This window comes from Nothobranchius furzeri, chromosome 5, assembly GCF_043380555.1.
Source record: "Nothobranchius furzeri strain GRZ-AD chromosome 5, NfurGRZ-RIMD1, whole genome shotgun sequence".
Taxonomy (NCBI): Eukaryota; Metazoa; Chordata; class Actinopteri; order Cyprinodontiformes; family Nothobranchiidae; genus Nothobranchius; species Nothobranchius furzeri.
In genome coordinates, this window is record NC_091745.1 from 69125650 (window position 1) to 69138842 (window position 13193).

General features: G+C 41.0%; 1 protein-coding gene across 3 annotated transcripts in view; it reads right to left on the bottom strand.

Moving 5' to 3' along the window:
* The window catches only part of ago3a (argonaute RISC catalytic component 3a), a 50609-nt gene that overhangs the window by 1430 nt on the left and 35986 nt on the right, over positions 1-13193 (bottom strand). The window contains exons 10-18 of one of the 3 annotated variants that reach the window (XM_054740983.2): positions 10557-10700; positions 7928-8061; positions 4713-4897; positions 3302-3461; positions 3115-3205; positions 2829-3023; positions 2224-2358; positions 2106-2160; positions 599-622 (exon numbers count right to left, since the gene is read on the bottom strand). In XM_054740983.2, the coding sequence (XP_054596958.1) occupies positions 2134-2160; positions 2224-2358; positions 2829-3023; positions 3115-3205; positions 3302-3461; positions 4713-4897; positions 7928-8061; positions 10557-10700 (1071 nt within the window). In that variant the 3' untranslated portion in view covers positions 599-622; positions 2106-2133. Of the gene's footprint in view, positions 1-520; positions 623-2105; positions 2161-2223; positions 2359-2828; positions 3024-3114; positions 3206-3301; positions 3462-4712; positions 4898-7927; positions 8062-10556; positions 10701-13193 lie in introns of those variants that run through there. The other 2 variants (XM_015950036.3, XM_015950035.3) reach the window with 2 other exon arrangements.

Consider the following 13193-nt stretch of genomic DNA (forward strand, 5'->3'; position numbering starts at 1 on the left):
GAGTCACGTGACTGAATTAATACACGTGACAGCCCCATCTAGTGGACAACTTTTATTTCTGCACATAGCTGTAGTTATCGTCCATTTATCGTTATCAAGGTGAAATCCTCAATATATCGTGATATTGACTTTAGGCCATATCGCCCAGCCCCAACTGGATGTTTTGGGTGTTTTTATTAAGAATGAAAATAAGCTATTCTCTTGAATATGATGTGCATTTAGGAGCTACTCCTGCAGCAACATCAGCTCCAGATGCAATGTAAAAAAGTCGTTTTATTAAAACATAACATATTCAATGTGTGTTTGCACCACCGCTCGCTTAGTTTCTGACTGAAGAATTAAAAAATATATAATGTCTAGAATTGTATGTCTTCAGCACATAATCTTAAAATGCATTTGATTTAAATCTGAAAAAGCACAAAAGCTCTGCAGAGGCATACAGCTGATGGGCGTAGGGAGGGATTACAAATGAAAAAGCAGCAGGTTTAAAAGGCAGACAAAGGGAACACGGTGTTCTAACCTGTATTCCTGCGTGACTGCAGAGGTAAAAGTCAAACTCGTAGGGATGCGTGATGTCTGTGTCGACAGTAGTACCAGCAGGAATGTTTCCACTGCGTCCGACCTTTCAGAGCAACAATAATGGATGTCATTCCCAATTAAAGCATAACATTCATCGGGATAAACAAACAAACAAAAACAACCCGCTAAGCATTCAAAGGTTTCTCCAGTAAAAGATAATTAAATGAAAATAAATAAAAAGAAATGATTCCAAGAACAACCCAGCTCTTCGCTAAACAACCAATTAAAATCATAAAGCCCTTGAGAGCGTAATGCTCTGCATGAGAGTGCCTGTGGAGAAAATAAGGTTATTACTGACTCGGTTTTGCTCCGGAGACCTTGAGTGCCAGTCCAGACCTTTTGGTTTGAGTTTGGTCTAACTGCTTTAATCAAAGGCAATTACAGAGGTTAGGAGGGTTAGCAGCCGAATCAACCACAGGTAAGTGAAGAAGACCATTAGCTGTACTTATTGTGCAAACAGAAAATGGCTTCGTCTTGGTTGCATAACTCGAGCAAACCCTCCATCTCTTCACAGCAATGACAGATGCACTGATCAAACGGAAAACTTAGGGAGCATTTTAACTGTTCACCTATCCATTGCTGTAAGCCCTGATATGTAAGTCTAGACCAGGCGTGTTCGAAGTGTTACCCAAGGGCCATTTGAGGCCCTCAGAGGGATTTTTTGAGGGATTTCAGTGTATTTATATGTGTATCTATGATCTAAGTAACTAAACTGGGAGCTTTCATCCTAGTTTACATGTACTCTGGTACAGTCGGTGGCGACATTCCTTTTTGGGTCTGTATTCTTCCGGTTAGCCTATAGCAACACAAATAGTAAACAAATGGACCGGCTGGAGGAATGAACAACAAAAACGCAACAGCACAGCTCATTCGTTGCGTACTCTGTTGGATGGTGCTACATTGTGGCGATATTATCAGAAGACCACTTCCACGATCTCGTCACTTCAGTAAGTTACTGGGATCAGCTCCTTTACGTGCAGATATTCAGGTCCCTACCGTGTTATCTGGATGCTTCAGCACCATTAGAACCAGTTTGCCTTTAGCGATTTACATGCATTAAAAAAATTACGTCCAATTTTTGGATGAAGTGCATTTGACTTCGCGAAGGTAGGTGGGAACGTGCACCCTTTTGTGTTGAAATTTTTCCAATTAGCCTATAGCGTCAAACAAATCATAAACAAATGCTGTCGGGAGTGAAACAGACGGAGTAAAAGCAGGATTAGAAAAATGGCTGAAAAAATGGACAACGCTGGAGCAAAGTACATTTGGTATGTATTGCACCTTTTATGTGCTGCATGTCACGACGATGAGATTATCAGAACACTTCCAATTATCCATCCGTGCAGTTCTTCTCTTGATGCTTGCAACGTGTCCCTCTCGCCAAAAATCCTGGTTGTCGTTTTCTGTCTTGCGTCAATTTTTCAATTTTTTTTGTGAAAAACTTAGTCCTACTGCGTTTCTTAGCTCAACAACATGTAAAGTAGTGTCACTGCATCCTTGACTAAAAACATTTGAGGTAAACCTACAGAATTCAGGTCCCCAACGCTGCGTCCCTCACTCAGACAGGATGGAGAAACAGCTCTGAAACATGAAGCTGCTTGAGTAACACCAATACATCTCGGCATATTCCAGGTGGGAGCTTACTCTCTCGTTGCGGTCGGCACAGAAGAGGCGTGTATGGTGGCGTTTTTGCACAACAATGTAGGTGATGCCTGGCTGGTACTCCTTCTCCAGGCTGATGCAGGCCTCCCGGATGGCCAGCAGCTCGTAGTACAGCACCTGATGAGAAGATAAGAGATTAAAAGCAAACATACGGGTGTTGGCACACCCTAAACATAACCTTTACAACGCATGGTTCAAGCTTCATCATGCAGATTTCTGAGTCTGCAAGAACATAAAGCCGAGAATATTACAGCTGATCCAAGAACAAATTAGCACCATGGTTTGGGCAGCTTTCCTGACACTGGCACGAGAACAAGCCCAGCTAGCAGCTGCTGCCACTATTTCAGCCACTGACACAATCAGGACCACACGGTTCAAAACAACGACATGTAGGCCTCTAGCAAACCAGCTACTGAGCTCTGATTACCAAAACACGTCAACTAGGAGAAATTCAATTAATAATACTTTCAAAAGCAGGAAATTACTTCCTCACCGTGTCAGATTAGCTCATGCAAAAACATCTGCTACATAGAATGTTACCTGGTGAAGAAAATTAAAGCAAAAGGTGGAAAAAAGTGGGAGCGGACCTGTCTGAACTGGCCTTCTGAGACTCCATCGCGGTAGAAAATGATCCTGGTGGGCTTGTAGCGGGTTGATTTGTAGAACTGGATGAGCAGTTCTCGCACCATAGAGGCCAGGTCCTGGATGACCTCTTGCCTGGGTCTCTGGACGCGCACGGTGGCACAGTACCTGCTGGGGTGGGCGTCCATGCTGCCGACCACCTGAATGACGTAAGTGAGGAGGAGGAAGATGAAACGTGATGTCTTTGAAGCATCAATGCTGTGCTTGAAAAAGGACAAAGATGAAACCAACTGCTGCAATTGAGGGCTTCTTCCCATCTCCAGCTGGTGGATGTGTAACGTCTGCTCCCAGGAAGATAACTGGCTGCTGAAACACTGACGGCCTGCGGATTGAAAGTCAAATTCAAAAGGAGGTACGTCAGCATGAAAGAAATATTCCCAGAACATTGCTTCTGAAACGTAAGATGAGGAGTGTTCACCGTTGGTGAGGCACCAAGATGTTGTTTATGCCTCCCAGCTTCACGTTGATCTTGAGGCAGAGGTTGGAGAGGGTCTGGGGTGACGTCTTCACCACGTTCTTCACCTGAACACACTGAGTCGCCATGCCGAGGAGAGTGTCCCCCACACGCTTCACCTCAGCTGTGAGGAATTAATCAAAACTATTTGTAAAGAGTGTACCGGAACGGAATGACTGTTTTTTTTTTCCCCTTCTTTGCTCAAGACTAGTCTGCATGGGATATGGTCTCAAGGTCTCATGCATTTGCTTCTAACCTGCTTATTTTCAGCTCAACAGAAGAATGAACTCTTTTCTTTTAATTAATCAAAGAACTCTATTTTAATAAAGCTAATCCATCAAAGTGTTAAGTCAATAAATAAGATGTGACCGATCTGTGAAATCAAAATATTAATTACCTTATTATAATCCTATAGAATATAATAAGTACTGTGACTTTAAATGTTCCAACAGGACTCATTTCATGTAGCGTTAAAGAGACATGACACATTACTTTCACTGATCCAATCAGAATCTTACAGATCTGACGGAGGCGTGGTTCTGATGGTGTTTGGTAATTTTTCCATTCGACAATAAACCATAACATCCGAAGTATAAAACTGCCACATCAGCTCGAACGCCAGTTCAAAGCATTGCAGAGAAAGTGACGGAGTGGCCAATCCTGATCTATAACTCTTCAACCGAAAGAACCAACGACAAGCTGAAAAGAAAAATTCGTCGCTATTCCAACTGCGGCAACAGTTCCTTTCAGAACAAAAGCGGAACCATCAAGACCCAGGCTTGGGTCTCACCAGACGCCAACAAATTGCCGTGACCCGGACGTATCCCAGGACGGGTGGTCGGTTGCCGTGGCTTCTTCTACAGGCTCCAGCTCCATAAGGTCAAGCTCGACCTTTACACCTCCTGATCTAGACGGGGACTTCCGCTCAGGGTAGGTAGACCGGCAAATGGTGTCTCGTGTGTTTATGGACCTTCGAAGCAAAGCTTAATGCGAAAACAACACCTTCAGTTCCCGTCAGAACTAATCGCTTCTTCGGATTTGCTGGTTCTGATTACATCACACGTCATCCATTCACCGTCTCATCCACTTTAGTTACACCATACATTTAGTTTTGAAGTCAGTCTAGTTTAATTTGTTGGTACTAAAATTCTTAACTTTTAAACTCGACTCTCTCTCTCTTCTGTTGTCTCTGAGTGAATACGAAGCGGTTATCTAATCTGCAAAAAAAATGTCCAATCTTCTGGTTTAAATAAACTCACAGATCCGAAAGGTGGATTTCAGATTTCCTATGGAATCCCACGCCTTATGGCTCATTAAATAACAAGCAATCTAATTCATTACAAGCTTTATACTCGTGTTTTAACAGCTCACTGACCATAGACTGGAGTCTTCCCCGGCAGGATGACGATGATGAGCTGCAGTCCAGCGTAGGTGTTCTTCAGGTGTCTGAACATGGGCTCCACGCTGTCTGCGCCCTGGGCGTATTTACAGAAGCACGGCTGGCCTTGGATGGGCATCCCAGCATCCTTCGAGATTTTACGCAGCTGGTCTGTGAAACCCCTACATGACGTTTAAAAGGATGGAAGCACATAAACCTGTGAAAATCATAAACTGCATTAAAGGAGTCATCCGCTGTGGTCCCTAGTATAAATGAATGCTGCGAGTTGTTTTCTGGCGCTCCTGTTTCAAGGGACAAGAAGTTTGTCAGACGGTCAAAAAACAATAAGATTACAACTTTTACTGATCAATTTTCACGATATAGAAATGTCTCGCCTCTGATTGGCTAACAGAACAGTGACTCTTCCGCTGTTTTATTTATTTATTTAGCACATTCATTGTGCAGTTACATTTGTTGTATTCTTTCAAATTTCACAACATTACAACAACAATGCTCAAATGGAGTAGGCTTAGGCAAAGAAGCTTATGTGTACCTATCCCACATTACAATATTATACTATTTACAATATTAGACTTTTTGACAGTAAATGTTTTGTTAATGAACCTTTCATGCATATTTTGTTATTCAATTTTATATTTTGTACTGTTCTTTTATATAACAACACACAGTCAGAATAAAACCAAGAAGCTTTTCCATCACATATTCTCAACATATTTCTCAATAACGGTCATCTTATACTGTCTGTAAGTTGTCATCTAAACCATTCCAAACACCTCTTCTGGATATGCAGTGAGGTTTGAGGGTTGTGCGGGTGCATACCACCTTGAAATGATTTGATCCCCGCAAATCGTATCCACCATCTCTATCAAAAAACAGCTGTTGAATATTGATTGGTAATTGATTCTGTCTTGCTTTGTACAAAATTAGCATGGACTTTAGGTTAACTAGATCTTCAAGTTTTAAGATTTTAGACTTCATGAAAAGTGTATTAGTATGGTCTGTGAAACCAACATTATGTACAATCCTAATAGCATTTTTTAAGTCTAAATACTGCCTCCAAATGGATACTGTAGGTATTACCCCAGACCTCTGTGCAGTAGCTAAGATAGGGGAGAATAAATGCGTAATACGAGATTAGTAGAGCTTTGTGGTCCAGAAGGAATTTACATTTTCTCATAATTGCAATGTTCTTTGCCAATTTCTTTTGTATGCTATGTATACGAGATCTCCAGCTGATATTGTGAGTAAGTATCACTCCCAGAAATTGATACTCATTAACCTTTTCTATTTCTTTGTTGTCCATTTTGATTCAGATTTCAATGTCTTTAGTTTGTTTACCAAACAGCATCATTTTTGTTTTTGATACATTTAAAGATCATTTGTTTTTTTAAACCAGTCTTTAAGTTTTTCTAATTCTGCTGTCATCTCTGTCACAAGTAACTGAAGATCTCTACCTGAACATAATATTGTGGTGTCATCAGCAAATAAGATGATTTTGAGTTTTGATGATACCCTGCATATAACCATTTATATAAAGAAGAAACAGTATTGGTCCTAAGACTGAACCTTGAGGGACTCTACAATTTGTATTTCTGAGTCTTGACCTGTGATCATTTATCTGTACATATTGCTGTCTGTCGGTTAAGTAAGATTTAACCCAGTTATATGCAATCCCCCTAATCCCATTTTGTTGTAATTTATTTAAAAGTATTTCATGGTCTACTGTATCAAAGGCCTGTTGGAGGTCTATAAATATGCCAATAGAACACATTTTACGATCCATTTTTTCAGTTACCTCCTCTATGAGAACTATCAGTGCAAGAGCAGTTGATCTGTCTAAATCCATATTGACTATTATTGAGTAAGTTGTATTTTTCAATGAAACCATTCATGCATTCCACATACAGTTTTTCCAATACCTTTAATAACTGAGGAAGTATAGAGATCGGCCGATAGTTAGTGAGCAGATATTTTTCTCCACTTTTATAGATTGGACTGACTTTTGCCGTTTTCATCAGTTTGGGAAACTCTCCGCTTATAAAAGATAAATTGCAGATATGGGTTAAAGGCGTTGCCCTATTAAGTATTACCTGTTTTATTATAGTCATGTCAAGATCATCGCAATCAATAGACTTTTTATTTTTACAATTATTGACTATTTTGATGATTTCATTTTCATTTGTTGGTGATAGAAATAAAGAGTGTGCATTATTATATGTATTCGTACAGTCATCGTCACTATTTGATTTTGATATTTTAGAGGCAAGTTGTGGTCCGATGTTGACAAAATAGTCATTAAAGGTATTAACAATAGTGATCATGTTTGTCGTTTTTTCACTGTCAATTATATAATCTTGGAAAACAGCTCTATTAAAATCCTCATTAATGGCTTGATTTAACACAGTCCATAGTCCATTCATATTATTTGTATTTCAATCAAATTTCTGTAATAATTTTTTTACATTGTTTTATTATATTTATTAATTTTTATATTTGTTTTCCGATTCAAATGTTCTCTTCCTCATATGTTTTTTATACAAGGTATTTTTCTTTTTGCATGCTTTCAATAACCCTTTTGTCATCCATGGACTAATTCTTTTTATATCGTTCGCCCCTCTTCCTTGGGTAAAAAATTGAACAATGTTTTATCTCCACAAAGCACCACTCTGAATGACTGCCGCCATGTTGTGGAGTTCCAAATGCTAACAGTTAGCTTCTACGAGCAGAGACGTGGATTTAGAAATTTACAGTCGAATGAGTATTACGCTGTTTCTCACAGACACACATTGAAAGTTCTCAAATTAAGATTTTTCTCATTTAAAAATTGATGCATTAGATATATTTTTTGCTCAGAAACATAAGTACGCCAAAATTTAATATAAAAAAAATTATTTGACTTCTTACAGAAAAATATACAAATCTTTGCAGATACGGTGCAAGAAAAGGGTTTGCGTTGTATAGGTTAAATGTTTTCTAAAATGCTCAAGTCTATTTTAATGGTAAATGACCCGCACTTGTATAGTGCCTCTCAGAGTAAAGACTCCTAAGCGCTTTCCACTACAGTGCATCATTCATCCATTCACACACACATTCACACACTGATGGTGATGAGCTACGACGTAGCCACAGCTGCCCTGGGGCGCACTGGCATCATCACCTATCAGGTGTTACATCAAAAGAAAGGTTCTCACTTGAGAATTTCCTCCCGACACTGCCTCTGTGTGGCGAAGCAGGCGATGGCCCACATCTTGATCTCAACCCCGGTGTGGAATTGCTTCCCCCTCATGTCCCACACCCCGTGGCTGGGCGTGGCCACGGTGCGGTTCTGAAACGACATCCCACTCTCAACATGTGTACACCAGCCTACATTAGCACAAACTTAGAATCTCTGTCTCTCTCTCTCTCTCTCTCACACACACACACACACACACACACACACACACACACACACACACACACACACACACACACACACACACACGCACGCACGCACGCACGCACGCACGCACGCACACGCACACACGCACGCACATACACACGCACGCGCACACACACACGCACGCACACACACACACGTCTAGAAGTATTCTAGGAGGAAGAACGAGCTTAACTAAGTTTGAATATCATCCTTAAACATTTGTTGCATATGTGATGCATTAAGGTGCGTACGACATTCACTCACTTGGCCACTTATTTGGTACACCTGCCTAACTGCTCGTTAACGCAAATTACTAATCAGCGAATCAGCCAATCACATGGTGGCAACTTAATGCATTTAGGCATGATGACATGGTCAAGACAATACGCTGGAGTTCAGACTGAGCTTTAGAATGGGGAAGAAAGGTGATTTAAGGCAGTGCTTCCCAACCCTGGTCCTCAAGGCACACTATCCTACATGTTTTCCATGTCTCTGCTTCAGCACACCTGATTTACAGTACATTGCCTTTTTCGGAGGACATTAAGTGCTGCAGATGCCCGTTAATCACTCATTCATTTAAGTCAGGTGTGTGGCACCAGGGAGACGCTGGTGTGTAAAGGGGCAACATGGAAAACATGCAGGACAGTGTGCCTTGAGGACCAGGGTTGGGAAACACTGATTTAAGTGACTTTGAACGTGGCGTGGTTGTTTGTGTCAGACGGGCTGGTCTGAGTATTTCCGAAACTGCTGATCTTCTGGGGCTGTCACGCACAAACATCTCTAAGGTTCACAGAGAATGGTCCAAAAAAGGGAAAACATCCAGGGAGTGACCGCTCTGTGGGCAAAAAACTCTTGTTGATGCCAGAGAATGCCCAGACTGGTTTGAGCTGATAGAAAGGCAACATTAACTCAAATGACCACTTGTTACAACAAAGGTATGCAGTAGAGCGTCTCTGAACAAACAACACGTTGAACCTTTTGAAAGTTGGGCTACAGCGGCAGAAGACCACACCAGGTGCCACTTCAGTCAGCGAAGAACAGGAAACCGAGGCTATAATTCACACAGGCTCACCTAAATTGGACAATTATTGTTGGTTGGAGAGTTAGAGTTGGTCTCTCTCCGAGAATAATTATGAATTTAACAATGATTACTGCCTGATGACATTTTCCCAAATCTGCAAAGCTCACTAGAAGGACACAAACCAAGGACAATATTTTCCTGATATAGGGTTTATTACTCAAGTAAGGGTAAAAAAAGTATCTGATTAGAAGGCTACTTGAGTACTGAGTATCATCTGATCTAATATTTTTAAAATAATGACATCAAACAGACAAAAAATAAGAAGTTATGGGCAAATATTGGTATTTTAAAGGCTAAAGGGGAAAAATGTAAACAAATAAACAACGCAATTACAAAATAACACATTTTAGGCAAAATTTAGACACAAACTGAGGACAATATTTCCTGACATACAGGGTTTATTTAGGTGTCTGAAAATGTAACACGTTTTAAAAAATACTGCGATAAAACCAAAAACCGTGATAATTTTGGTCACACTAACTGAGGTTAAATTTTCACACCGTGACAACCCTAGTACCAATTGATCACTGTTGCAATGCCTCAGCCCACCTGAGTATTGTTGCTGACCATGTCCATCCCTTTATGACCACAGTGTACCCATCTTCTGATGGCTATTCCAGCAGGATAATGATCCATGTCATAAAGCTCCAATCATCTCAGAATGGGTTGTCTGAACATGACAATGAGTTCACTGAACTCAAATGGCCTCCACAGTCACCAGATCTCAATCCAATAGAGCACCTTTAGGATGTGGTGAAATGAGAGACTCGCATCATGGATGTGCAGCTGACAAATCTGCAGCAACTGCATAATGCAATCATATCAATATGGACCAAAATCTCTGAGGAATGTTTCCAGTATCTTTCTGAATCTATGTCGCGAAGGTTTAAGGCAGTTCTGAAGGAAAAAGGGGGTCCAACCCGGTACTAGCAAGGTGAACCCAATAAAGTGGCCAGTGAGTGTCAGTTTAAATAATGCAAGCATGCGGGATCAAAATATTCCTCATTCTAAAAAGTATTAATCTAAATTATAGTTCAGTCTCAATGAGCTGCTTCTTTAGACTTTGTAAAATATTCAACTATGATCATAATTTGTATTTCTCCAAATGAACCTTTGTGCCACTTGAAATAATCTACTTTTAACTTGTGATAAAAGGCAGCACCACTGAGGCTCAACCATAAGTCAAAATGACAAAAAGGCAAATAAAAGAACAAACAAATCCTGAACAAACAGATGCCAGTGAGTTAGTTCCCCACACAAGCAGAAGGGGAAAGCATGTCAGACAAACAGAGAGAATGGGCGTGATTTAAAAGAAGGGTACCAGAAAGTGCTCGCTGCTCACCCTGCCGCCGTACTGCAGCATGGGGGCGGGTAGCACTCGCCCCGTCACGTGAGCCATCTCGTCGCGCACTTTGAACTGGAATTCCTGCACAAATGGGTCGGCTTCATAGTTGGCACTGCGCACCTGCAAGGAAAAGGAGGCGGGGGACGTTCAGGTTAAAAGTTCATCATATACTGAAAAACTCAGGGGAAAAAAAATATTCCCGTTTCGGATTAAAGTTTTGGTCAAGGCACAAGTGGACCAGCTAGAGCTGAATTTATAAAACAAAGTTTCTAAATACAATCAGTTCCACCAGCTGGTGTTTACGGATCTAGGTCAGGGGTGGGGAACCCTGGTCCATCGAGGGCCGCTACCCAGCATATTTTAGTTTCAACCCTGCGTCATCACACCTGATTTCAATCAGAAGGTGATTAACTCATTCACTGCCAGCCGTTTCCTGATCACTAACGGCCTTCGCTGCCAGCGTTTCTCACAGTTTTTACTGTTTTTTTTAAGAGTCACAGAACGTTGTGCGCTAGGATGATGTCAACGCCAAAACAACCAAAACAAAGAGGAGACTCACCTCTTACATCAGGAAGAAGCCGCGTGTTTCGAGCGTTATCCGTTCTTTCATAATCCGTTGTCGAATTGTGATCGGCAGACGCTTTTCCGGTTCGCGCCTCACTTTTTTTTACAGGAACGGCCCAAAACGATCTCCAAAAACATAGATGTGTTGCTTCCTGATCATGTGATCTGTGACGTATGCGGAGGAAGATCGGCTTCAGGGCTGAGATGTTTGTTCTGTCAGCGCGGGGGCTCGTTCCGATGCTCAAACAGTAAAAAAATGCCAATGACGACTTTAGTCGTCATTGGCAGTGAACGGTTGGATCTAAAATGACGGCTTTAGTCGTCAATGGCAGTGAATGTGTTAACAAGCTTCTGCAGAGCTTGCTGAGTGGCAGAGCAGGTGAATCAACCACTGACTCATAAGTGTTGGAGCAAAGACATGCAGGATACTGGCCCCCGAGGTCATATTCAGCTGTGTTCATCAAACACCAATCAGAGAGTTTTAAAATCCAACACCAACTGTGCTGATGAGACACCCAGCTGCAGGAATAACCGGATAAACCATGTGGTCTTCGTAAATAAACTCTCATTGCACTGTGATCCTCTACAGAAAAAAAACTATTTTTATATGCTTAGTGAACGTAATCACCAACTGCTGTAATAAAAACACAAAAGTAGTGATCTGATAACTTTTGTATTACAAACTAGAGTAGATGGATTCACCACTTGTCTGGGAAAAGGTGCTGGATCAAAAAGTGGAATAAACAAAATGAGAATCCGCACACTTCAATCTGCGATGTAGGAGTTTATTGGTCAAGCTTTCGGTCAGAGACCTTCATCAGGAATTGTCCCGATGAAGGTCCCTGACCAATAAACTCCTACATCGCAGATTGAAGTGTGAGGATTCTCATTTTGTTTATTACAAACTAAAACATCATCTTATTCAAGTAAATCCACGATTACCATTTGGTCTATAGTAAAGCTGCACAGTGGTCCATTTGAGCACCGACATCACAATGTGCATATGTGTACAGGTGGGTGATATACCAAAATGTACGTCTATTACGGTTGTCATTATGAGAGTAGGGGACAGCACTTTTGACCTATCGGCCAATTGTGTTAATAGGTAAACGCTTTATCTGTTGGATCAGGCAAGATGTCGATCAAAAGTTTGAAGCTAGGATGAGGATGCTGACAAGAAAGACGCAGTTGAAGGAAATTTCTAAGATTTTTAGCCGCATATTATGTTGGATTGTGGACCAACTATTTTATTTGATTCCATTAATTGGACCCTTCCGAGTGTAAAAAGTCTATTTTGTCCAGTTGCTCTGAATTTGCATGTGGGAATGATTGGTTGTGTTGTAAAGCACTTTGGGGGGTTGTAGAACCCCAGAAGGCTATCTTAAATACAGGTCATTTACCATTACGGCCATTGATGTGAGGCTTTAAACAGTGAGTTGGACACGTGGTTTTGAAAAAGAAAAAAGGTTTTTACTGTATCTACAATTATGTTTTCATGCTGCAAAAAACTGTTGATTTGACTTGAAATAATGTAATTTACCACTTGAAAACAGGTTAATAGTTCACCTGATGGCAAGAGTGTGGAATAACCTGAAGTGCTATTTAAGTCATCTGTTAACAATTTACCACAGAAAACTTCGTAAAATTAGAAAAAAATGACATTGTCAGCTTTTTCCAGTTACCCCAGTGTCGTTAAGTCCTAGTCCAAAGTCAGAAACCCTTTGACAAATTGATCTTGAACAACTGAAAAATGAGTTCAAATCCAAGCATCTTATTTAATAGACTATATATTGCTTACAGGCAACTAAAGCTGGATCTGAAATCAGTGTAGACGGTCTTTTGGTTTCACTGAATTATCATCCACTGCCCCTGTGTTGAAGAATCATATGTTAATTCCTTCTGTTTCTGAAGAAGCCTTTAACCCTCCCACTGTCCTAATGGGTGTGACCCCGCCAGGAAAGTTGACCATTGAGCAGCAATGATGGTTTATCCCTTGAGGCCCACTTGGCAGGGGTGAGGAGTGAGCACCACCTCACCCCTGCCACGTGG